A 24,855-nucleotide genomic window follows, 5' to 3' on the forward strand; every position below is an offset into this window, starting at 1 on the left:
ATGATCTGTGCCACGCAGTCCAATGCCCAAAAATCTGTCAATGCAAACAGCAAAGACCAGGAAGTCACAACACCAGTACTGTTATAGGAGTTTTTAAAGACAGCCCTATTAAGCCTGTATGACTGAGAAGACACAGTACATAATGAAACAGGAGGAAACAAGGTCCCTTAAAGTTGTTGCCCCTCCCCATGGCCCAGATAAAATGACACCTTATTGGAAAAAACAGCAAAAGGAAAGGCATTTTCTTATGTTGTGGTTCAAAACATCTTGTTACTTGTTCTTTCTGGCAAACGGAAAATCTAAAAATTGACATTACTGCGGCATGGGGAGGCATGCAGGAAGAATCCAGCCAAAAATAGCCTTACGCAATTAAAATTGAAGAAATAAGAATAAATAAAATGCCCTTTCCTACTCTGACTGTTATGCTAGTTTAATAAAATTATGCTATATTATTCCACTGATAAAATTTACATGATCAGTATATCCTGGAAACATTTTTATCTCAATCGAAGGTGAAAATGCCCCAAAATGAGAATACAAAACAACCCTATTTTGAGCCAGAAAATAACACACCTCAAAATATAGTTCTTGTAGTCTTCCATATATTTTGCACTTTTACCTGTATTAAATTCAAGAGTTTGTTCTTTAAATGGCATTCAACCTATTTTGTATGACATAATTTCTTTTATTATCGTCTTATCTGTTTATGCATATGGTTATTTCTTTTACTATTAACTTTAATCTGCTTATAGGTGGCAGGGGAGGAAATAAATGAGTTTCTAACATCTTATTCTATTCTGAAAACCTTTTTATCTAGGAGGCACTTCATGCTTAAGCTTGAAAAGTGCTATATAAATAAAGATCATTATCATTATTATTATTATTATTATTGAACCCTTTTGGTTACACTCGTAGTCGCAGTCTCTTCTGATAGGAATTTCTTTGGAAAATACTAAAAACTAAGACTGTGTCTAAGAGAGTTTTAAATGATCCCACCTCCTGTTGTTCGCCACCACCTTGCTGCAAAAGGAAACATCAAATTAAGATGCTCTCAAGATACAGATGATTATTTTGTGATATGTTTGATCTTTCTCCAATCTATCATCTGAACCACTCGTGTGCTGTCGACACCCGGAAATGCCTTTGTTTTCGACTCCACTCTGCCAGTCTGTGTGAAGTTCAAATTAAGATTTTACTGATAACTTTGGAGGCTCGATCCGTCTTCCAGCTCCATCTCATATGATGTCCCCTCGAGCTGAATGCTGACCCTGCACCCTGCATCTGTGCTGTCCGGTAACCAAAGATTCGAAAAGGATTTCACTCGCTTCTTAAAATACCATTCTGTTGTCAGGGCATTGCTGGTAATTTATGTTCAGCTCAGTTTTTGGTTTTTTTTTTCCTGTGTGGCCCATTTTAAATTCATGCCTGGAATTTTGATGTTAATTTTGTTTGGGGTTTTATTTATTGCTGTTACTTGTAAAGCACTTTGTAACATTGTTGTGAACATTGCTACATTAATCGCGTTTAATATTGTGATTTATATGCCTGATCCATTATGCAGCTGTTAGTTAGGGATTGTGGAATGTGAATTGCAGAGGCATAATTCAATCAGGAGCACCATCTTCCAGCAATGCAATGCTCAAGGTTACTGACTAAAGCAAACTACTATATAAAAACAAAACCTCAGAGTAAACACACCTTAAAAACAATTACCTCAACAGCACAGATTTCTGACTTCGACTCTCATAAAAATGCTTTCGGTGAATGCCAGTTCATCTCTGTTGTGTACTCATGTGGCTTTTTGCTTTGCTAAATTTCCCAGGAGTTACGTTTGTGACATGCCAGCCAAGACACAATGCCAACTGATGCGGGAACATGGATGAGGCTGGCATGTGTACTATACGCTGCACATTCCAGTACCCAAATTAATTAAAATAAACTCCAAGATGACTTTTAATTTTGCTCAGTAAAATATTAAACTGCCTTCTGTTTTGACTCATATTTCATATTCTGATTTTTTAAAAAAAAAAGGTTTTGCAAGCATCTCCTCCTCTAGTGTTTTATATTTCATCATTTATTTATTTATTTTCTATTTCATGACCCTCCCAGGAGCTAAAAATATTCCTCTCTCCTTTGACCATAAGTAACAATATTTAATGGTTTCTGGCAATGATAGATGGTGTGAGTTTGGACATTTTTAAAGAAAACATTTATTTATCTTTTGCCACATTTCCACATCTCTTGTATGATTATGAGTGTTGGGCAGTAATGCATTACTGGTAACATGCTACAGTGACAATAATTCTTTTCCCAGTAAGGATTAGTGTAATGAATCGCTCGGAAAAAAAAATCAGTAATAATATTACAGTTACCACAAAAACAAATTACACGTTACAAACTCATTTTTGTTGTCACCCCCTACTGATTCCAACAATTAATGCCTGGATTCATTTTAGTAACCATTCTGCTGCATGTACATCACAAAACAGCCGGAAAGAACGTTTACATCCAGCAACTGGATATATTCTTTTTGCTTAGATTTTGTGTGGTGAAAAAATGACGTGAGCATTGCTTTTCCAGGTAACTTTACTAAGACCTTATTCCACTACAAAAATCAACAAACCTTCTGTAAAACCAACCACTACCGTCAGCACAACAGCCTGAAGCTCGTGGAAATACACACCACCAAAGGTGAGCCCTCCTCTGCCGCAGAGTATGGCTGTAATCCTAAAATGGCTAAATAACCAAAACTGAATTCCAATCATGGATGAATGCAAAATACAAGCCACAAAGAACTGATGTTGCCTATCTCCACCACTACTACATCCTCCGCAACTGACAAAAAAGTAATAGAATTAGGTAACTTTTCAAAAGTGTAATAAGTAAGGAATAATAAATTACACTTTTTAAAATTAATTATAAATGTGCAATTGTGTCACAACTTTATTAGCTGGTAATATGTGTGGAAATAAAAAGGGACATAAACACATATAAAAATGAATATTTTAATAAATGTAGAGATAAATAAATAATAATAATAATTTTTATTATTATCATTATTACTATCATTATCATTATTCTTGTTGTTTTCAACAAGTGCCTCATGTTTGTGCCAGCACTCTCAGATGATGTGTGTATTACTGTGAAGAAAACAAACAAAACATTAACATATAAAAGCTAACAAGGCATACATTGATAGTCTCAGGGACTAATGCTCGTTACAGCTTATAGTGTCTTTCTCTGCAAACAGTAAGCCCCACCTGAAGAAAACTTTGAAAAATGGATCTAAAGCGATTAAAGTGATCCACCGCCAGTTGCGGTATCAGTGGAAATAAAAGCCATATGCATTCCTTTCACACTCTTTCACAGAGAGTGATGCAAGGCAGACAAGCAGCTCCAGCTATTGTCTCCTAAAGCCCCTGCAAATCTGCCAGAGTCCCCCACTGGCAGCAGCTGACTGGATTCTGCGCCTGTGACAAGCGAGTGACAGATCATCGCCAAGGGGGGAGAAATCTGTCCATAGAAAAATATAGCATGACAGTCTCTCTGAAGAATACATCTCGCGGCTCATACAGCAACTGCAACCAGGTTTCATCACAGCATACTGTCTCTGTGACATCCGCAGAATCCACCCAGTTAAAATCAACCGATTATACACACTGGGGCTTTGGGGTAGTGGGTTGGAGGGGTCAGGGTATATCCCAGGATGCATGAAGCAGGAAAAAGAAGGATGCTATTAAAGGGCAAACACACAGACATTCAAACAAAGGAAAACCTTCCGTTTACACCAGGATGATCTCACTGTGAGGTGACAGTAGTCACTAAGCCACCAAGCAATCAATCAATAAACCCTTGGATTCATTACAGTCAATTATTTCCTTTCCGTTAAAGTCAACTATTTGTGTTTCTCTCTGACATTTTGGGAAATAAGGCTGTTTGCTTTCTTACCGGGGGTTAGATGAGAAGATCGATTATCAATTTCATCTCTGTGTGTTCACTGGAGATGAAAGATGTGTTTAGCCTAGCTTATCACAAAGTCTGGAAGCTTGGAGAGACGGCATAGAGGCTGCATGATAACAACCTGAAACCTGACACTTTTTACAAGACTGGCTGCAACATTTGATCTTTTGTATTATCAAATAATCTGACATTGTTTTCTTAATTTATCGATGAATTGTTTTGTCTATAAAATCTCAATCAGCATAGTTTCATAGAAAAATGATGAAAACCGGCAAAAATCCATATTTAAGAAGGTGAATCCAGTAATTTTCTGCCTACTATAAATCCCTTATTGAAACTTTTATCTGTTCAAAAAACATATATATACTATACATATAGAGGCAATTAAGTTCCCCCTTGACAGTAAAACAATACTACATCTTAAAGGTGGATGCTTTGATTTTGGAGAAAGATTGCTTGTAATTGATCTCAACATGCAAACAAATACACCTCTTCCATCAGTGCTCTTTCAGGAGCTCCGGTAATATCTCGGATGCTTTTTAAGTTCATTACTATCAGGGTGTAACTTCTTTCCATGGAAGGACTATGAGAACTAATACTATTCACTGAATTTGACAAAAGTGTATTGGATTGGAATCGCAGACTCCCTCTCTAAATGAAGTAAAACTAGTTGCTTAATTAATTAATTTCCTGTAGATCAATTAATCAATTAATTGACGGATCCTTTCAGCTCTGTTTGTTTGCTGTATACTGATGTGTGTTCAGAGCAATTAGATTATGTATTGAGAGTTTTCGAGTGACTAATAGCTGAATCAGCTGCAGTGGAAGCTCTGCATGCAGCTATGTGAAGTTGTTGTTTTACACTGCCTTTTCAACCTAACCTTAACCCGAATAAAACTCTGGTGATTTGTGGTTAATTTGGGGTGAGCATGAATATAGATCGTTTTCAAATCAAGAAACAGCATACAAAACAATCTCATCACAAGGTCCTTTCAGTAGCAGTTTTGGAGCTTTTGAATGTATCCACACTATTTTCTACACAGTCACAGTCTTAATTAATAAGCAACAATGTACAGAAAAAAAATGTAATTAAAGGAACAGAAAAATATGGAGATTTTTATATTAGTATATCCCAAAATAAAAAATACACAATTTCCTCTGACCTGTAGTGCTAGTGAGAGTTGCTGAGTGTTGGTGATATCTGTCATAGAGATGTCTGTCTTCTCAAGAATATAATGGAACTAGATGGCACTCGGCCAGTGATGCAAGAAAAAGTTTAAAAAAATGACTTCACTCAAGATAATCCACAGACCTTGTTGTGAGCTGTTTCATGTTGGAACTATTTTCCTTCTACCAATCCATAGTGCTAACTGTATCACCGTGCAGAAGGTAGCATGCATCTACTCATGGACAAGAGGCTCATGCTGAAGATGCAAATTTTAGTGGCGATCCCCTCGACTGAGCTGTAGTGTAAGCTAGCGCAGTGGTGCTAGGTGAACTAGCAGTATGCACGCTTCCCTTTGTGTGGTGATACAGTCAGTGGTGTAGTTTGGTAGAAAGAAAATAGTTTCTACATGAAACTGCTCACAACAAGGTCTATGGATTATTTTAATGACCAGGTCATGATTTCTGGAAAGAAACATTACTGTTAAGTTTTCCAAAAGTAACTGTTGGTGCTTTGAGCACTACAAGCCCAGTGCCATCTAGTTCCATTACATTAGAGAGAAGGCAGACATCCCTGCGACAGATATCTTCAACAATCTGAGACTCATACCAGAATAATCTGAACAGCACTAAAGGGAAAAATATGAGTTTTTGATTTGGGGGCTAATTGTCTCCGTCTTAACATCTGAGATTCCATGACAACAGGGTAGCTCCACCTGGCAAGGAAGATCACGTGATAAGATCAAAAGCCCCAGAGCAGCTACTGAATGCACCTTGTGGTGAGATTATGTTGTTCATTTTGCAATTGTTGTAAAGGCGTACTTTTCCTCCCTTTTCTGAAAGTCAGCTGTTTCCTCCTGCTCCTGCCTTTTGTGCTAATCTACAGGTGCAGCAGGCTAAAAATATCCTTGACCAATATCTCCTCTGAATGCAGAGAGATGAAACTGATATCAATCTAACTCCCAGCAAGACAGCAAAAAAAGCATATTTCCCTAAATGTCAGGATATTCCTTTGAACTGAGCAATCAAAAGATATTTGCTGGGGTTTTATGCTTCATCCTCGAGTAACGTCAACACTGGCTGGCTTGCTTTCTATTAGGAGTAAAATGTTCAAAAGTCCATCTGCCAGCCTGCAGCTCTCCAGTTTCTGGCTCCCTGTAGACCTCTAGAGCCACTGCAGGTGCATTCCTAATGCCATTACTATCTGAAGGACAGCTTAACAAAGACATGTCAAATCCTGCTTGGCTGATATTTGCATTTTGTTCGCTCTCAATTAGAGACATATGTCACAAGCCCAAACACTGGCGCGTGTTTCATTGTGAACCTTTTCAGCTCCCACAGCAAAGTCTATGACTATACAAGCATCCATATTTAGCAGCCTAGCTCAGCCAGACATGTTTCTCTGTTTCCCCATGCCAACTGTTGCATATTTATTTAACTGATTAATTTGATCCTTTGCAATAGTGAAGCACACAGCACATTAACCATGAGGGAGGCAACGAAGCCCTGTCTAACATCTTGAACCAAAATGACTCCTTTAAGGGTTAAGGGTTCCTCTAAGAAACATTTTCTGACTGATATACCAGGAGTACAGTTATACAATATACAATATATAAGTTATACAATATATATTTAACACACCTGTATATGCCAATAAATACCTCAAGCATTGTCAAGATGCCAAATAAATAAAGGGCTCCAAACATATGCAAATGAATATATGTCACCATAAGTTATCCTTGCACTTACAGGCAAGTCTGAATGTATTGTTTTGTGTTGTTTTGGGTGAAAGCATAAATAAAAAGACTAACCAGCTTTTTTTTGACTATGCAATGAAACAAAGATACAGGTACTAAAATCGCTGCCATGCAGCTGTATGCCTCCATGAACCAGTCAAATTGCATTTACAGATTAGATCCTTGTCTGTCCAGACTCATAAGTAGGCATGACATTTGACAATGCCTAAAATACATATTCTAAACAGTGGATGCTTCACACGCATCTTTAACCCGGCAGCAAAAAAGATCCAAACAATCAGCACAGTTTCAAGATGGACATCCAACATCAGTGTCAGCAATTCAGTATCTGACCAAGTGTCTTCTCTTCTTTTGAATAAGGGCCTGAAAAGTGTTTTTGCAGAGCATTATGATGTCACGTTGAAGCTGACCTTTGACCTATCGGATATAAACTGTCATCCCTTCATCATTATATCCACTAAGACATTTGTGTGAAATGCTTCCAAAGTTATCAAGTATTTTCTTGAGTTACAGCCAAAAACACATTTTTCGAGGTCACAGTGACCTTGAGCTTTTGGTGTTCTTGAAATGTCATATTCACAGGAATCAAACAATCCACGACACCTCAACTTAAACCTTTCACCACCAAAATTCTAACCAATTCATCTCTGAGTGCAAGTGGATGTTTGTGCCTAATTCAAAGAAATTCCCTCAAAGTTTTCTTGAGAAATCGCACTCACAAGAATAGATTGGACATACAGACAACCTGAAAATATAATGCCTCCAAATTCCCGCTGGCATAAAAACATTCTCTGATTTATCGTGTGCGTGAACTGGAACAGTGTATGATCAGTAAATCAATGGCCCCCTCTGTTCTTGGGAAGGTCCATTCAAAGACAAATTATCAGGCAAGAATATTCCAAGTTCCTGGATAAGGAGACCATGAGGACATAAGCTCCATCATTAGTTAGTTATTATAATCTGCATTGCTTCATACAACTAAAAGCAAAAAACATAAGCTTAAAAAAGCCCAGAACAAACGAATACTGGTCATCCTTAAATTCAATCCAAGAACGCATAATAGCCCCAAACATTTTAAGAGTTCAGTGACTCCCTGTTGAAGGTAGAATTTAACAGTTAAAACTTATCTTACAAGGTTTATGTGAATTTATTTCACTGGGTTTGTTTAATATGTTCGGGACTCTCATGGCCTGAATAAGAGGACTAGTGTATCTAATCTGAAACAACCCAGTCTAAAACGTACAGCAGGGAGAAGCACATTCCTTTGCACAGGGGAGACGAGTGAAATGAAATCTCAAATGAATTAGAATCTGCTCATTCTCTGAATCATTTAAAAAAAAAACAGCTAAATAATAATGAGTAATTTAGTATCATAAAACATCCTATCAATAACAGTTCTAAGTTTCTGGTCTGGTTTCTGAGTTTAAGTGTTTTCATCATGACTGTGACTGTATGACTGTATAACAGTGTTTTTATGTCTTTGCATGAGGTGTATTAATAATAAAAATGGGTCATAAGTAGTATATATATGTAATTCCTTACTCCTTTCAGCCTCCTAGCCTTCAAGAATGCAATGGAAGTAAGTCATATGATTTAGTTGCATTATCCTGATAAACTCATCAAAAAAATAAGTAATCAAAATTCTCAATGTTGCCCAACCTTCATTTTTTTTTTGTAAATAACAGAAGCAAAATTTGCAGACATGTACCCAAATGAAGCACCTCAATGATAAAAAATAATAATAATTTTGAAAATATAATCTTGTTTCTTCTATAAAAGAAAAAAAACAACCAATTTGAATATAGCAATTCCTTTTACAACTGGATCATGGATTTTACCTTTGAAACAAGCAAAAATAGTGTCATCAGAGTGACTCACCATGTTGAGTTTGAGCTCCATGTTGAGGACTCCTCCGCTGTCTAAAACAGGCATCAGGTTGATGGCGAACACAGCGGCCCTGTCCGGCGGGATTGATATATTTGGACCAAAGAAGACGTAGAAGTGCACAGAGAAGGTGTCCAGCTCATTGCGCAGAGTCGGACGAATGGGCCAGCACTTGTTAGTGTCGGCAGTGGGGGCGAGGTAAATGATGCTGTCCTCTGAGGTGTGCAGGCCACTGGCGTTCTGCGACAGGCTGGGCAGGGACGCCATGGACAGCGTCTCAGACAGTGAGAAACCCATCGCTGTTCCGAAAGACTGAGGCATGTTCATGGAGGAGCTGGGCTGTGCTTGGTCCTTGGACAAATTGGACTTGGAACAATCTAGTTGGAAGAGACAGACATCAGATACACAAAGAAAATTCATCCAACTGATTCCCGCAGGATGGATTTTCACTGCAGAAGCTTTTACAAATGCACCTTGCAAAATCTTGTGCAATGCAATAATCCTTACCATAAAGTCAAACAACCAATCCCCAGCAAGTCTCAAACAAACAGGCAATAACCAAGTCAGTTATTTTACTTGCGTTATTATGCATGCTAAGCAGCCAAGTCTTTTGCAAATGTTTGAAATGATCCCCTTCGGCTGACTTCCGTAATGTAAACAGCAAAGTTCAGTGCTGTACACTGCTTTTTAATGAGACAAAGATTCACAGTAATTGCAAACAGTATGCTTTCACTCAACACAAAGCAACTCTGCAAAATGGTCATTGATGGCAACTGGCAAAGTACCATCACATACCGCCAAACCCCAAGGGCAAAGGATTTCAAAGGCTTTTCTAGCTCAGCCTCGTTTGCATAGTGTTGTCTCTGAAAGGGTTTGAAGTATTTTGATGTCCGCTCAGGCAGCTGAAGCACTCCTAAAAATACCGAAATACCAAATACTGCTGGCTCGAGGCAAATGTAAGTTTGGTAGAAACATGGAAAAATCTGTGTAAAATCAGTCCAAATATGTAGCACATGTTTATGTATGCATGTGTGTGGGAGTGGAGGGGCTGTGTACCGTTTCATAACATTCATAATCCAAAGGAACTGGCTTCATTTTGCTTTTAGTCACAGCATAACACTCTCTTCAGTGTCTAACTATCTATTGAGGGCAAGACACCTGCAGTGAAAATACTGTATAAACAACAATAATAAATAATAAAGTGCAACCTAGTTTCACCACTTCCTGTCTTGCCTGAGACCGTGATATTTGTAATTGGACTGAATCCAAATAAGTGCACATATTTCTGAGACAGCTCATAACAACAATAACAGCGAGAAAGCACGAGAAGGTGAGGACTCCAGATGGTCTTTTCCCCTGAACCTGAGGTGTTCTTCAATTTAAATCCACAAAAGGTCAAGTAAGATCTGCCTGGCAGGCACGGGGAGAGAAAGAGTGTGAATAATTAGTGTCTGTGTTGCCATGGTGATAAAGTGCACTGTACAGTGTCCAACAGAGGGAGGGGATCGCTACACGGGAGAGGACTTCCCACAGATTTGTGAGCCATCCCCGTGGAGTGAGCATGAAAAAATATCTCAGCTCTCCACAACCCCAAAACAGCATGTAGCACTTAAGCATGGTATCACTGGCCTCTGAGCAATCCCATGTGAATCCTCACAGTTTGCGCTCTGGTCTTTACTTGAACAAGCCTCTTAATGGTCCGACTGTGTCTGCCCTCCCTTTTCCCACTGAAAAACGTTCTAAAAGACTGTTGCTTTGATACAAGAATATTTTACATTGCAATCAATGATATTCTAAGAGCACCTGTACAAAAGAAAGCAACAATCCTTTTTTAACCTTGATTTTGGACATTCGATATGATGGCTGCAGAGATCTACTTTGAGCTTTTGTTTGGCCTAATTCATGACTTTTCAGGTTCATAAAAAAACACCCTGGCATCATCTTGAATTGCACATCAAAAGCAGCAGGAAGATAAATTATGATCAAAGCTGCGAGCAAACAGCCCACAGATTGTGGCGATAAACATTATCACAATTTTAGCATTATCTATTATTTGTTTTTAAATGATGAGAGGAAGATAGAAATCGAACACATTACGCCTCATAAATCATTAAATAGTTTTGATTAAATGGCATAATACTCTCATTTCAGTGGTTTGCACAAGACCCTGATGGGATGAATGAAACATTGCAAGCTGTTTTCACAATAAGACAAGATGCAGGAATACCAGAGAGCTCAAATATCATGCTTAATTTTAAAATCAAATCAATTAATCCAAAAAAAGATAAATTTGCTCAAACTTTTGCTCCATTGGCAATTGTAAATTTAAGCAATGAACAGAGTAATCATTATGAAAAATCAGGAACTCACTTAAGAGTTTTTATTCATGCTTCTTCTGATGTGATATGTAAAAATCTTATGTAACATATTATTGTTGCACACCACTGTATACAGACACAAGTCTATACTGTAGCCCTTGCAATTATTATGACTAATGATTGTCAAAATGATGATATTATATGACAGATAATATAATATATATGGAGGTGCCAGTACCCTGGTTAGAGAAAATGGGCAAAGGTCAAGGTTAACTTTGAATACATAATTAAAGGTAACAGTATTGCCAGAAAAAGTTAAAGCCAACCTCAGATTCAATCTCATTTTGGAAAGGGCTTTGTCTGCTTGGTGTTTCACTTTGCCTTTTTTTTCTCCACCTTGTCTGTGATTTCTGTAGCCTATTTTGATCAACATCACTATAATAACACCAGGGGCTGCCATTTAGGTGGTATATTGAGGGGGACTCACGTGGATAAGTAGGGTTAGATTAGGCAATTAAACCACTTGGTTAGGGTTAGGAAAAGATAGTGGGTGATATTAGTTTCATGAGAAGACTCACAGACCAAGAGAGGGTTGGCTGTTAGGTTTAGTCGACAAAATTATTTTGTTAGGGTTAAAAAAAGATTGTGGTTGATGTGACTTACAAATGCCTCACAACGACAGACATGACAACATAATTCAACATGACTTTTAGTTTCAGTTGTGACACAAACAGTCTCCTGGGTCAAAGTCATGTGCTTGTTAGGTCAATCCAACTTAGCAGACTTTCATAATCTTAACACAAACTGTAATGTTTTGACTGTCTGATAATTATTTCAATTTTATTTACTTTTCAATTTTATTTAGAAAGCCTGATATCACATATAATATATATAAATCACAATTTGCCTCAGAGGGCTTTACACATTTATGCATATGTGTTTATAATGGATGTAGTTTAAATCCTTGTGCCTCTCATACAGACGCTTAATGGTGACCCCAGAGTCACTATAATGACACCAGGGACAATGCCCAAACGGTATGATCATCAGTGACGCCTCTTGGATGTGTGCTGTTTACGGTCTGGCACCTGGTAGCTCCCTTTTTCTAAAGTTCCGACCCCACATCTGCACTGTTACTGGCTACACACCACTGCCCGAAGGCTACAGCCCATAAACGTCCAGAGCAAAACAAAATAATTATAAATTAAGAAAATACAGGATGATTGCAGATAAATGCGCCGCCATACACCTCTGGTGGGTCATAAGTGATGATTAAGAGGGATTACTTTTGTATGAATCTATACATTTTAGGAAAATCCTGAATAGTATCTTTATATCTTTAATGTTTCAAAGACTTTCAAGGATGAGGGGAATGGATGAGTATTCACATCTTCTCAGCATCTCAATATTTTAGTTCGATGTTTGTTTTTAATATGAAGAGAATGCAAATTAATGCTTTATTCTAAGCAAAGTAATCTGTGAAATGTAAAGTGAGCTCTATAGAAACTAAAAATCACAACAAGCCAGAAAAAAAATCATGAGAATAAAGAGAAAAAAAAACAACTTAAAGTTCATTAATCACATTTTGCCGGTATAATAGACTCACCTGTGACCTGCACCCCGATGCGGAAGTAGACGTTGCAGTTACTTAGATATCTCTCCACCAGGATGTAGTACCATTGTTCCCAGGCAGGTACGAGAGTGTCTAATTCACAAGGGTTCCACTCCCTGCAGTCGAGGGCACTTGAGTTATGCACCGGCGGCGCCCGCGCTCTTATCTTCAGCACCACGGGACAACTGTCACTACTCTTGTTCTTGGTGCTGCAGTTTACCAGCTGAACTTTCACCTTTGATATATAATTGGGGATGAACACTCTGCACAAGCACAAACACACACACAGAGCAAAACGAACACAGACACATGTTTTAGACAGTAGTAGTACCATCAAATACTATATCAGACAGCAAAATGTAGAACCGCACTGTATATAAAATATATTCAAGGTAATGTTTATTAATGTTTATCAGACAAAAAAAAGGCCCCAATAATTATTTCTAGAAGTGTTTTTCATTGTTCTTTGTCATTGCTGTTTAAATTATATGAGATACTTTTATGATACAGATTTTGCTGTTTTTTTTAAGAAGGTAAAGCGGTACATTTGCAGCAACTTTATAACTAATATCATTTGAATTAGTCTTTGGGCATTTTGCCTGTTTTCCCTCTAACAGCAATACTGATATTCTGCAAAGAATGATGCTTTAAAATTTAGAAAAGTATAAACATTTCATACACATAAACACAAAACACATAACTTAAGATGTTAATAAATTGATTATATAATATTCAAATAACCTTTACATCATTTCTTTTTATGCAGAACAACTGAGTCTCCTTTCATTGAGCATCCTTTAAAGATCATGAGCAACAGAACACAGACTTTGAAAATTCATATTCCTCTGCTCACAAGACTGAAGTGACTTTTAGAGAGGAGGAAGTTAATAAAGATGCTCAGACTATGAGCACACACTTGGAAAACAGTATCTTTTTCAACATGAAAATGCAAGATAAGCTTACAGAGAAGACTCCTAGAAAATCCCTATTTAAGAGACAGGTGAGGAGGTAGATTTTGCAAAAGAAAGGGAATTTTTCTCTTAAATAGTTCAAGATAAGGTACTTACGCTGAAACCAACATGATCTCACAAAAATACACAAAGTGACCACAACCTGTTAACACTGCATTACATAGAGGTGGCACATAATGTGTTAAATCACATGTGGGCAGCACGGCTGGGTTTCAGCACCAAAACAAAAGATTGTGTTTTTGGTAAAAATAACTGTTTCTTATGGGACATTAGTATGTCATGTAACATGAAATAACAGTGTAAAGGACGTAACTACATTAAAATAAGTCAACACTGACTTTCAGTTTCAGACAGGACATCAACAGTGGTCTCCTGGGTGAATGCCATGTGTTTGTTTGACAGGTCCACCATCTCAACTTCATCCCTCACATACTTTCTTGCTCTTTATACTACCTATAGCAAGCCCCAGCGATGACGTTGTGTAGACCAATGCAGATGTTAGCATTGCCCTGGTTCCCTCTTCAAAAAACCTATGGGATTTTTCCATTGTATTTTGGATTACTGTAGCAAATAGGCTCTGTTGCAAACAAACATTTCTGATTTCTGGTTTCTGACTTTTTGTTCAGCACGAAAGTCATCATGAATCAACACTTTTATGGTTATTAAAGCCTTAATGCAATTGCAAGGCTATAAACAAATTACACTACAGTCACACATATAGCAATTGGCTTTTTGAAGACACATAAAAGCTTCAAAATTCATGTACACAGTATTTTATGTTGTACACAAAACATGAAAGTCTCTTAAACTTGTGTTAACCACAGACCTTATCTCAGGCATCTAACCAAAAACACATTTACTTTGGGAAAAGGAAACAGTGAGTGCTGAAATGCTAGCTTATTTCTAGGTTTTAAGTCTCATTCCTGGGCTATTCTATTGCGTCGTAACATGATCCACTGCCACTGTGTGACATCATTGAAGTGAGGAATTTGTGTGTTCACCATGACAAGCGATCCTGATTGACTTTCATTGACATTATTTCTGTGTTGCCAGCATGTCATTTCCTCACATTACATGCCACTAATGGGGTGTTAAGAGGTTGTGGTAATTTCACCTATTTCTGTGGGACCTGGTTGCCAAACACACACCAAGTAGCAGTGAAGTGCAGCCTGCGGTGAGCTGCTTTGCAACATCTATGGAGAGCTGCAGCAGCCACTCTGAGCTCCCAGTGTTTGATTCTGGGGCAGGGGAATGTGGAACCTTTAGCGGCAAATTGTGACCAGCAAACACCTGTAGCCAATAAGTAAACAGAGTCCTATGACTCCCGTTGACCTATGTTATAAAAGATTTCTTTTAGCCACAAAATAAAAAGGTAGTTATTGCAGAAAGGTGCACACCACTGCTGCTTGGTGTTTCAACATCATTTATCTAAAAGCCAACCCATACTGACATTTGTTTTTTGGAAGCTCAGTTGAAAAACTTACTTATAAAGTGCGGATCTGTTATGGACAGGGATCATCTGGTCGATGAAGTAACCGGGATAAATCACTGAAATCCCAATGAGCCTCTGGACAATGAGCTGAGGTTGGAACAAATACTGGCATTCTTCAGACAGACCCTGCAAGCATAACACAGCAGCAGCTCAGAAGGTATTTTAGTGGTTAACTCACCAATATTTCTTAAAAGCTGGTAAAAAGGAGATTAGATATCACTCAGACTGGCTGAAAATTCCTAATGGACTGTGTGTATAAAGCCTGTCATAGCATCCTGGATTAATATCACTCTGTCCTCCCTCTGCCTGCCACACAGCGTAACATGCACCCACTATTTCAGTCATGTTGCTCTGAACCATTAATGCTTGATGTGCATTACTGTGTGAGATGAGCCGAGCAGACAGAATGACTTGGAGCCAGGAGGCCATGCATTGTTTCTCCACATGATCTGCTGTAAAAATTTGTTTCAGAAAAGGAATGGGGGCGTTTTTGTACCTCATTCAAAAGGACAGGTGTGAATGCCAAATGAGGTCCTTCATTCCTGTCAGCCGATCACTGACCCCGCCTGCTCGAGCCACAATTACCGTGGCATGTCATTAGTCCAGGAGCTGCTGGGGTGACCCTTTGATTTATTACAGCCTGTCAGTTGGACCTGCACATGTGTCATGTAGCGCAAGTTGTGTTTTAATTAAGGCTCTCAACCAGTATGGGCCTTTTAAGGCCAATGTTTTTACACTATAAGTGCAGACATCTTTTGATGGTGTTCAATAGCTTTAAATTAGACCATTTTCATGCCAAAAAAGATATAGGCATTAATTTATTTCCCCCAGAATTTGAGTCTTGGCAGGATGTTAAAGCCTCTAAAACCCCATTTAGGCCATGGAGCACTAAAAAAACCCATTGAAACCCTGACTAATTGCATTACTTTAGCTCTTTCAGTCAGAATGACCCACTGAGACGATGCGATTTTATGGAAAACTCTGGGGTATACACTGAGCTTCCACTTTATTAGGTACACCTGAACAATCTAATGCAATCCACTGCAACAGTACTGCAATAACTGCAACATTTGAAAGCTTGTGTATGGAACTCATACAAGCTTGGTCATTTTCGAGTCTAGTTAGTGGTGCTTTTGTATTGAATTTCATTGTATTGACACTTTTATTTCGAATACTCCCATTTGCACATTATAATGAGACAGGAAAGAACCCCTCTAAATATAACTTGAAATGGATAGTTTGCCTAAATTTCAAAAATTGTTTTTTTTTCTTTTGCCTGTGTTGCTATTTATTAGTCTAGATTGTTGTGTGAGTTGCTGAGTGTTGAAGATATCGCCGAAGAGATGTCTGCTTTCTTTCCAATATAATGGAACTAGATTATACTTAGTTTGTGGAGCTCAAAGCGCCAAAAAAACTAAATAAATCTGAAAAACTCAACAACAGTGTTTACATATCATACTGTTACAAGCACAAGTCCCTCATCTGTAAGTAGATGCACACTTTCTTATGCACAATGATACTGCTGAAAGAAAGTAGTTCCTACCTCCAACTAAGTATAAGAGGTCATGATTTCTGTAAAGAGACACTGCAGTTGAGTTTTTTTAAATGCATTTTTTGGGCGCTCTGAGCGGCACAAGCTGAGTGCCATCTAACTCCATTGTATTAAAGAAAAGTCATGCATCTCTGTATCTCCAACATTCGACATCTCATACCATAACAATCTAGAGTGGTAAATAACACTACAGGTAAGAGATGCTTTCATGATTTGGAGGTAAACTGTCTATAAGGCTCACACAGGAAGAATTTATTGTGGGAATAATATGTTAGATGGCATTAGACTTCAGCAGCTAAAATAACTTAGTGCGCCTGGTCTTTAGAAGAAGAAATATGCTAATTTGCAAAACATGAACATTTGAATTAGTAAATACTGTGTGAAAAAGATAGTCAGTTGCACCTTTTACAGACTATTTTTCTGTATTTGCAGTCTCGGACTGAGCCCTATTGTACTGACAGTCGACGACGCTGACTGGCCAACATCCAGCATTTAATAAAAAAGCTAATATATCATGTCAAAGCTTGATTTTAATGATCATCATAAAACAGTAAGATCTTTTTAAGTAATGGGTAAGTGAGAGAAGAGAAACCCCTCCAGAACTGTGATTGATGATATTAAGAGTTAGTTTTCCTCACCGAATCCCCACAACACTTGTTTTAATGAATACACTGCAGCCGGAAAACTAACTAGCGACACCACTACCGAGATAGAAGACAAATAGGTTGCCCTAAACTAACACTAAAAGATGGATGAATGCATGGGTAAACATTGTTTATCATGTATTACTCATTTCCCATTCATTTCTCATTTAATTTCCCTTTGCTTGAAGTGTAATGACTTCTAATTATGATATGAGACATCTTATCTCGATAAGGAAATGATGGGGAGAGTGTCTGGACAGTGACCAATGTTGCGCTTTTTTCCTCTTAAAGAATTTATGCAGTAAAAAAAAAAAGAGTAAATGATTAAAACAATCTCTTCATTTAACAATCTGTTATTCCAATACAGGTCAAATCACTCTGATGAAATATGGATGGTCATATACAGCAAATCTTGACAATCATGCAATCAACATTTCAGCAAGTCAAAAAACATATTATGGGAATATATTGTATATAATGGTTGGTTGGTAAAACCTTATGTCCCGTGTGCTAAGTTCAGTATTTGACGGAGATCGTGATAAATGCAGCGTGCATCCCTTCTGTTCTGCTTGCATTGCTTCCATCCGTGTTTCCTCTCTGAGCTGATAACATCACATCTTGGTGGCTAAAAAATTGCTTCAGACAGAAAAATGTGGGAAAGGTGTTTTATTTCCATCTACATAGTGTGTCGCTGGATGCCAGTCACATTTTAGCCACAGAGGTTTCTATTCTCAGTGCCCCCAAAGCAAACCAATTATTTCCTACATGCAATGTTGATAGCAACTTTTGATGATATTTTTGATTGTTGTGTATTCCAGGTGCACTTTTGCCAGCCAGTGGAAACCACAAAGGAAGCACAACCGAACACCGTGCCAGTCACAAATAAATTGCCTGAAATGGAAATCAGCAGGTGTTTTTATGTGGCCAAAATAGGAGAACATGATGAGATGAAGAAAAACTCTCCGACACTGTTCTGCCTCTTTAAGCTCTGCAGCACAAGCAGGAATACTAATCCCAACAAACACTTACATCATTTTTATCATTACGGGGAGTTAAGTAACCATGAAGTAAATATTTTAGATGTAGATCTCATTTGAGCTATCTTACATAACACTTCAACATAAATAAGCTTCCGTTTTACCAGTCTCCATTAGTGAGTGATGTATAACAAAACACCGTCTCGAGCTTTTTATGTGCTGATCTAAACAGCTGATGCTGGATGAGATTTTTCTTCACCCTCACTATGGTTCAAGGGCAATGTTGGTCTATTAAGTCCACCACTTTGGTCCAGACTGGTGTATGTCAGCAAATATTGGATGGATTTTTATAAAATTTTTTACAAACATTCATGGTCCTAAGGATGATGAATCCCAATAACTCTGGTAACAGTGACAATTTTTGGTAATTAATGACAGGGATTGCCAGTACAGACATTCGCGGTACCGAGAGGATACATCCTACGGACTTTGGTGTTCCCTTGACTCCAGCTAGCTCCACCCGCTGGTCAAATTTTCACTTATCCATTAAAATATCTCAATATCTGTTAGATAGTTTGGCACAAAATTTGTGTCTCCCACATGACGTTTCCACTGGCGTCACCAAGAGGTTGACATTTGTAGTTCGGAGTGAAACGTCGACAAATATCATAAAAATGTCACAGTGGGGCGAGGCGTTATTCTGTGAGCAACTCGTGGCGTGTATCTCTCCGTGTGTTTGTATGTTTTTGATGGTTGTTTTTGTGTTTTCCGTAGTAAGTTGAGCCATGTCTAAGACGGTTTTCTGTCACAACAGACAATAAAGGTTTTTGAATCTGAATCTGAAAATCAATGTCTTGAAAACTTTTGGTGATATTACCATGAAATTTACTTCAGATATTTGTGTAATAACTTTGGCCGAGTACCTCCACAGAAAACACTATCCCCATCAGCCCCAGGTGTACTTTGGATTTAGTGCAAATTAGCGAATGGTAGCATGCTCTTACACCAAACTAAGATAGTTATCTGGGGAGCTAGTTTTCATTGGTAGTCCCTTGCCTTATGTTAATAGTCTTTCTAAATACAATGAGAAAAATACAATAACTCTCATCCCAGCATGTCAAACATTGACACTTTCTCACGCCCCTTGCATGTTGTACCAACCCAAAGGCAATCTTCTGCGTCTCTATAAGATGCATCCCTTAAATTCTGCATGTGACTCACAGCTGTCTCCTGGGTGAAACATGTTGAAACACCTGATTAAAAGTGTCAAACCATCGTGGTCAGGTTAAGGTTATAAAACTATTTAATTAAGTTTGGAAAAAACAATATGTTTTGAGTTAGAATAAGTATGTAGTGTGTCTTAAATACCTCATGTTAATGACACAAGTACGTCATGGACGGACATAAGTTATGTATATAAAATAGCATTGACTTCTTGTTAAAATAACACCGACTTAGGGTTTTACACAGGACATGAACAGAGGTCTCCTGGCTAATAGTCAGGTTTGTGTTTGTTTGTTTGACCCATCCACCACGCCTCCCTCCCAGCTAATATGCACTTTTTTGCTCTTTACACTACATCAGTTGCTCTAAGCATCAAATATTGCTCCAAATGGGTTTACACTGGAACGCCTTCAGCGTTGGTATCATACACCAAGGGGTGTGACAAAGTGTGGACATGAGACCAAGCTGCTACCAACTGATAATCTCACAGAGCTGCTACCATGGTGGTAGACTCCTAGTCTTGTTAGAAGATAAATCTTGTTTTCTGCTTTTTTAATAAAAGACCATGGCTATAAAGACAAACAACACAGGAGAAATATTCATCCACTGTTTGTTTATAAGTGGACCTCTTGTAGGTGCAGTGCAGAAACAACAACGTGACCTAAGTCCGCACCAACAACACTGCCAACGTCCCAAATTCTATCATGAAACTGTAACATTTGTTTGCGATAAATGTTCAGGCTCACCTTGACTGAGATCTTGCCTTCATCCTTGGGTAAATGTGCGGCTAGGAACCAGTCTCCAGGGAGCGGGCTGGTCACGTTGAATGCTCCTGTTGTACGGTTTGGAAGAGTCCAGGTAAGAGTCACAGCAAAGGATCCTGGGACAACTGTGTCCCGGGGGAAGCGGGTGTACAGGGGGTTTATTACTGGAGGCGCCCCAGACCTGAAGTACCTGTTAATCACAAAGCCAAAATGTATTCCTTGTTAGGACTAATGCTTTCACAAGCAACAGAGGCATCTGTCAAATATAAAATTCCTCCATAATAACAGCTGACAGCATGAGCACAGATGGCATTGTCTATTAAAAATATGAAAAATTCTAATCAAAACATTAATAATCATATCCAGTTCTACAGATTTGAATGTGATAACCATGCTCACGTCAATCACAACATCACAGGGACACAGAAGAGTCACCTGAGATAGCAGCTCTCATGACAAACACTGCTTGCTAATATGATAAATATAGACAGACAAAATTAAAAGTTAAATGCCGCTAATGCTTTAACAGCAGTTCCTCCATATGTCAAAGCTGCCAGCAATAGCTGACGCTGCTCACGTTTACCCAGCTGCTATAACCCATTTCCCAAAGGTAAAGCGTATAAGGTGCTTATTGTTATCTTTTTATACCCTAGAGAAGGAGCGGCATCTAAGTGTCTTACTTCAACAAAAGAACAACAAAGGAAAGGCTTTGAGCTAAACACAAGCAGCTCCAGAGAAAGAAAAGAAAGATGCTTTGACAAAGTCTTTGTCTTACACAGTCACATTGCGGTTTGGGCAGCTGTCTCCAAACGTGCCCCCTTGCTCCTTGAAGGTGATGAGGTTCCATACGGCCATCATGGTGTCGTCAGGCACATTGAAGTGGAACAGTTCCACACTGGCGAAGGAGTTGAAAGCATTCAGCTTACGAGGCGTACGGGTGAAGTATTCAGTCACAAAAAGGCAATCTGTAGGAGAACAGAACCAGAGGAGAACGTCTCTGAATACTTGTCAATATAAGCAACACATGAGATATCCTCATTTAGAAAATTAAAGCGTTGCCTATATTTGATCAACAAGATTAAGAGTCTGCAGCCATAATAGTAGCTGTGAGGCTGTACTTCAGTCCAACCAACACCGTTTTGAGCTTTGAGTTCACCTCCTTTCCATCAACGAGAACCTTGTTCTCATTCTGGATTGGTGCTAATGGTTCAATTTACAAACTCTCTAAAAACCTGCTTGCTTTTCCACGGGCCTGAGAGCCACATCAATACATCACTGCATATGTCTGCATATGGCTTCATTTTCCCAACGACACTAGCACCAACTGCAACAATAAAAACAATAACCACCTTGTTTCTTTACAAGTGTTGCTCCTGGCTTTGCAAGTCTACATTAGCATCCAAACACGACTGATCCAACACATTTTTTCTTCTCTGTGCTGACTGCTTTGACTCGTAACTATGTTAAAAAAATAGATTAATAAATACATTAATGACAAAGTTAATGTTAGCTTTTGCTAGCCACCTAGCACCTACACTGGTATCTATCAAATCGCAGTCCAACAAATCTGTTAGCTTGCTAAAAAGTTTAAAACGATAAGGCTGTGCTATTGTAAACATGATAAGCATTATACTGTTCCTGCCTAACAATCTAAACTTAGTGTGTTTGCATGCTAGAATTGACAGTGACAGATGCTCACATGCTGTTAATAAGGTTTAATGTTGACCATCGTAGTTTTGCGTGTTAGCACACTAACATTAGTTAATTTGCACTACAAAGTACATCTGAAGCTTGTGGGAATATCATTAATTTGCAGGTATTAAGTCATAAACCAAAGCATTTGACAAATTTAAATTATGACCTGATGATAGGGCTAGATGAAAAGTCGGGGATTACCTAGAATTTGTCCTTAGAGAACCAACGGGCAATACTTCCCTCCCTTCCCTCACTTAAAGGATGTCAATTTTTTCTCCATCAGACCTTCACTTGAGGATCTGTGGAAAAACACACCCTGGAAAATCCATTCCCCTGAGAGCCTTCTTTCAGTTTAACATTTAGTCTGCAAATACAAACAGCAAGATAATTTGGCTATTTTGTCTGTGTTGTCAATTTGCTGTGGTTGTTGCTTGTTATGTGTTACTTTGTCTGTTTTAGGTAAAACATTTCGGTTCAATTTTATTATTAGGAATGCAACAAGAATGCACTAGTTTTGTGAATTATTCTTAAGGGAACATACAGGTGTGCACAAAGAAATGCCTGGACCCCTGAAAAGATAAAAAAAAAAAAAAAAAAAAAAAAGAGCCTTGGTTTCTGCTCACTATGCACAACTACCTTGTGACTTGCAAATGATTTGGTGCCCCGCTTGGATCATTGTTGTGCTAATCTTTCCAGTAGATGTTGAGAATTTTACAGAATAAATGGAAACTTTGAGATTCTGGTGGGATAAGAAGTCATGAGGTCACCAAAGTTATTAGACTTTATCCTCTGGGGACCACTGGTATCCTCTGACAGACAAACTGACAGACTAATCAACATTGCCACCCCTCGCCACGCTGCTAGCATGGCTGATAATGAGTTAAGACTTTTGCCTATAAAGACTGAATCCCGAGTACAAACATTTTCCAATTTGTCAGCACTATCATTCTTGTAAACAGTACAAAGGCATAAGCAGCCTCTCTGTCCATAATGACAAGCTTTCCCTTGAACCTGGCAAACTGTAGAGAGCTAGATCATCTAAATATGTGATCACAGACTTTAACTCCCTTTAAAGCAGCACAGGGAGATGTATGTATGCAGGCTCACTCACGTCCTGCATAATGTCAAATCCTTGGATTACATCCACCAAAGGCTCTGCATATAAAAGCAGCAGAACAAGTGGCAGGTGTAATCTGCCATATTACCTACATGAGCCATCGAGCTAGACCCAGCGGGTGGGCAAAATCTGGGGGAAATGGAGTGTGAGTCATTTAATTGCTATACCAGAACATACTGCATCTCGTAGAAGTGTTTTCACAAATATAAACATAAGTAGATAAAAAAAAGACAGTTGTATTTCATTAGAAAAATGTGGAGGCTGGATGTTTCACTGAAGGAGAATGATTTTCATTTGTAGCAAACTGCCTTTGTCTACCATCTGTACTTGGAATACCTGTGGTGATGGTGTTTCGCTGTTCTATTTCTTTTTGGAGACAATTTATCTCACCTGCAATTTGTGCAAATTTAGTAAAAACTAGGATATTACAGTTATACCAAGGACGCAATGAAAAGCCAGTGCCTCTAAAACAGCATGAGCCCTATTCATTTAAGAGTTGCAGCGACACAGTAAGCAAGCTCACTTTACTACAGTAATGCTGTCATTTGCAGCTGCATGGTTTGCCACTGCTTCTGCTTTTTACCTTGATGATGGCACGGGCGAAAGAAAACCAAGTGACCCTCTACAGTGACAAGGCACCGAGGCGTGCATGCATGAAGGAAAAGGTTGTCTTGAATGTGCAGTGTGTTCTAATGTGTGTTAGGAAAAAGAGAAAAATGGCTCTGCTCTGCTCCTCTCCCCCACGCTATTACCAGTCCTCAAAGCTCGCGCTGGCTCTCACCTATGGAAGCAACCTTGAATACTAAAGACGCAGAATAAGGAGGCAGAAACTCAGAAGAATGAAGCAATCTTACTGTCAAGAACTGAAGCTTAATCCCATACAAAGCTCCCAGCCTTAATTTCACTCTAATCGCAGCCTTCTTCTGCTACACTATCTTTGGAAATGTGAGCCTTCTTTACATTAAGGTTCTTCTTTATCCTTTTATTCGTGGATATGTATGACTGAGGAGTAACTGGTTCAATGTCACTGACTGAAGCGTCAAAATTCAATAGGTGGAGTGTGGCACTAACACTGCAGGACTTTTCAGTAAGCCAACCATATGTTTTGCTTGTCTGATTAAAAAGAAATAGGGGTTTTCCCAGCTACAAATTACAGCCAACAACTAAAACTTAATAAAATACTGTAACCACTTCATTAATTGTTATTTAGACAGACGTTTGAGAGGAAAAAGTCACCAATTTTGCACAACTGGATATAACATACAAGTCTTAATAGTAGCATGAATTGTGCATCGCCACATTATTCAAGCAATGTGACCTCAGTTACAAGAAAGTCGACATTTATTACACCAAAAATAAGCATCCACACATTCTCTAAATCAGTGGTTTACAACCTCATTGTCAGGACCCTCACAAGAGGTTGTGAGAAGATTAAGCAGAACTGAGAAAATCTAACCCCTGCTACAAAAAATATACTTATACTCTGACTTTTGTTCAATTTTTACCTTTTTTTTTTGTACTTTTACCTCTTCAGCGTAGAAAAATTACTCAGATATTTCAGTACGGGAAAGTCCCTCTTCAGCTGTACAGCTCACAAGTCAAAGACATGCACCTTGTGATGGCGTTTTCAAATAGCCGCTGCTTTGTATTAACAACAAAAATCTGGGAAGCAATGGTTTAAACAGCTTTGATTAGGTATGTGGAAATGCCTGTCAGAGTTCACT

At 38.5% G+C, this 24,855-nt stretch overlaps 1 protein-coding gene across 1 annotated transcript in view; it reads right to left on the reverse strand.

Annotated features, from left to right (window-relative positions):
- The window catches only part of tmem8b (transmembrane protein 8B), a 55,440-nt gene that overhangs the window by 25,879 nt on the left and 4,706 nt on the right, over nucleotides 1-24,855 (reverse strand). Inside the window, exons 2-6 of the mRNA XM_042488716.2 lie at nucleotides 21,095-21,284; nucleotides 20,302-20,509; nucleotides 15,151-15,284; nucleotides 12,690-12,958; nucleotides 8,760-9,142 (exon numbers count right to left, since the gene is read on the reverse strand). Coding sequence (XP_042344650.1) covers nucleotides 8,760-9,142; nucleotides 12,690-12,958; nucleotides 15,151-15,284; nucleotides 20,302-20,509; nucleotides 21,095-21,284 — 1,184 coding nt within the window. The remainder of the gene's footprint in view (nucleotides 1-8,759; nucleotides 9,143-12,689; nucleotides 12,959-15,150; nucleotides 15,285-20,301; nucleotides 20,510-21,094; nucleotides 21,285-24,855) is intronic.

The sequence above is a fragment of the Plectropomus leopardus genome, chromosome 4 (assembly GCF_026936395.1).
Source record: "Plectropomus leopardus strain MGB_pleo_1.0 chromosome 4, ASM2693639v1, whole genome shotgun sequence".
In the NCBI taxonomy this organism is placed as follows: Eukaryota; Metazoa; Chordata; class Actinopteri; order Perciformes; family Serranidae; genus Plectropomus; species Plectropomus leopardus.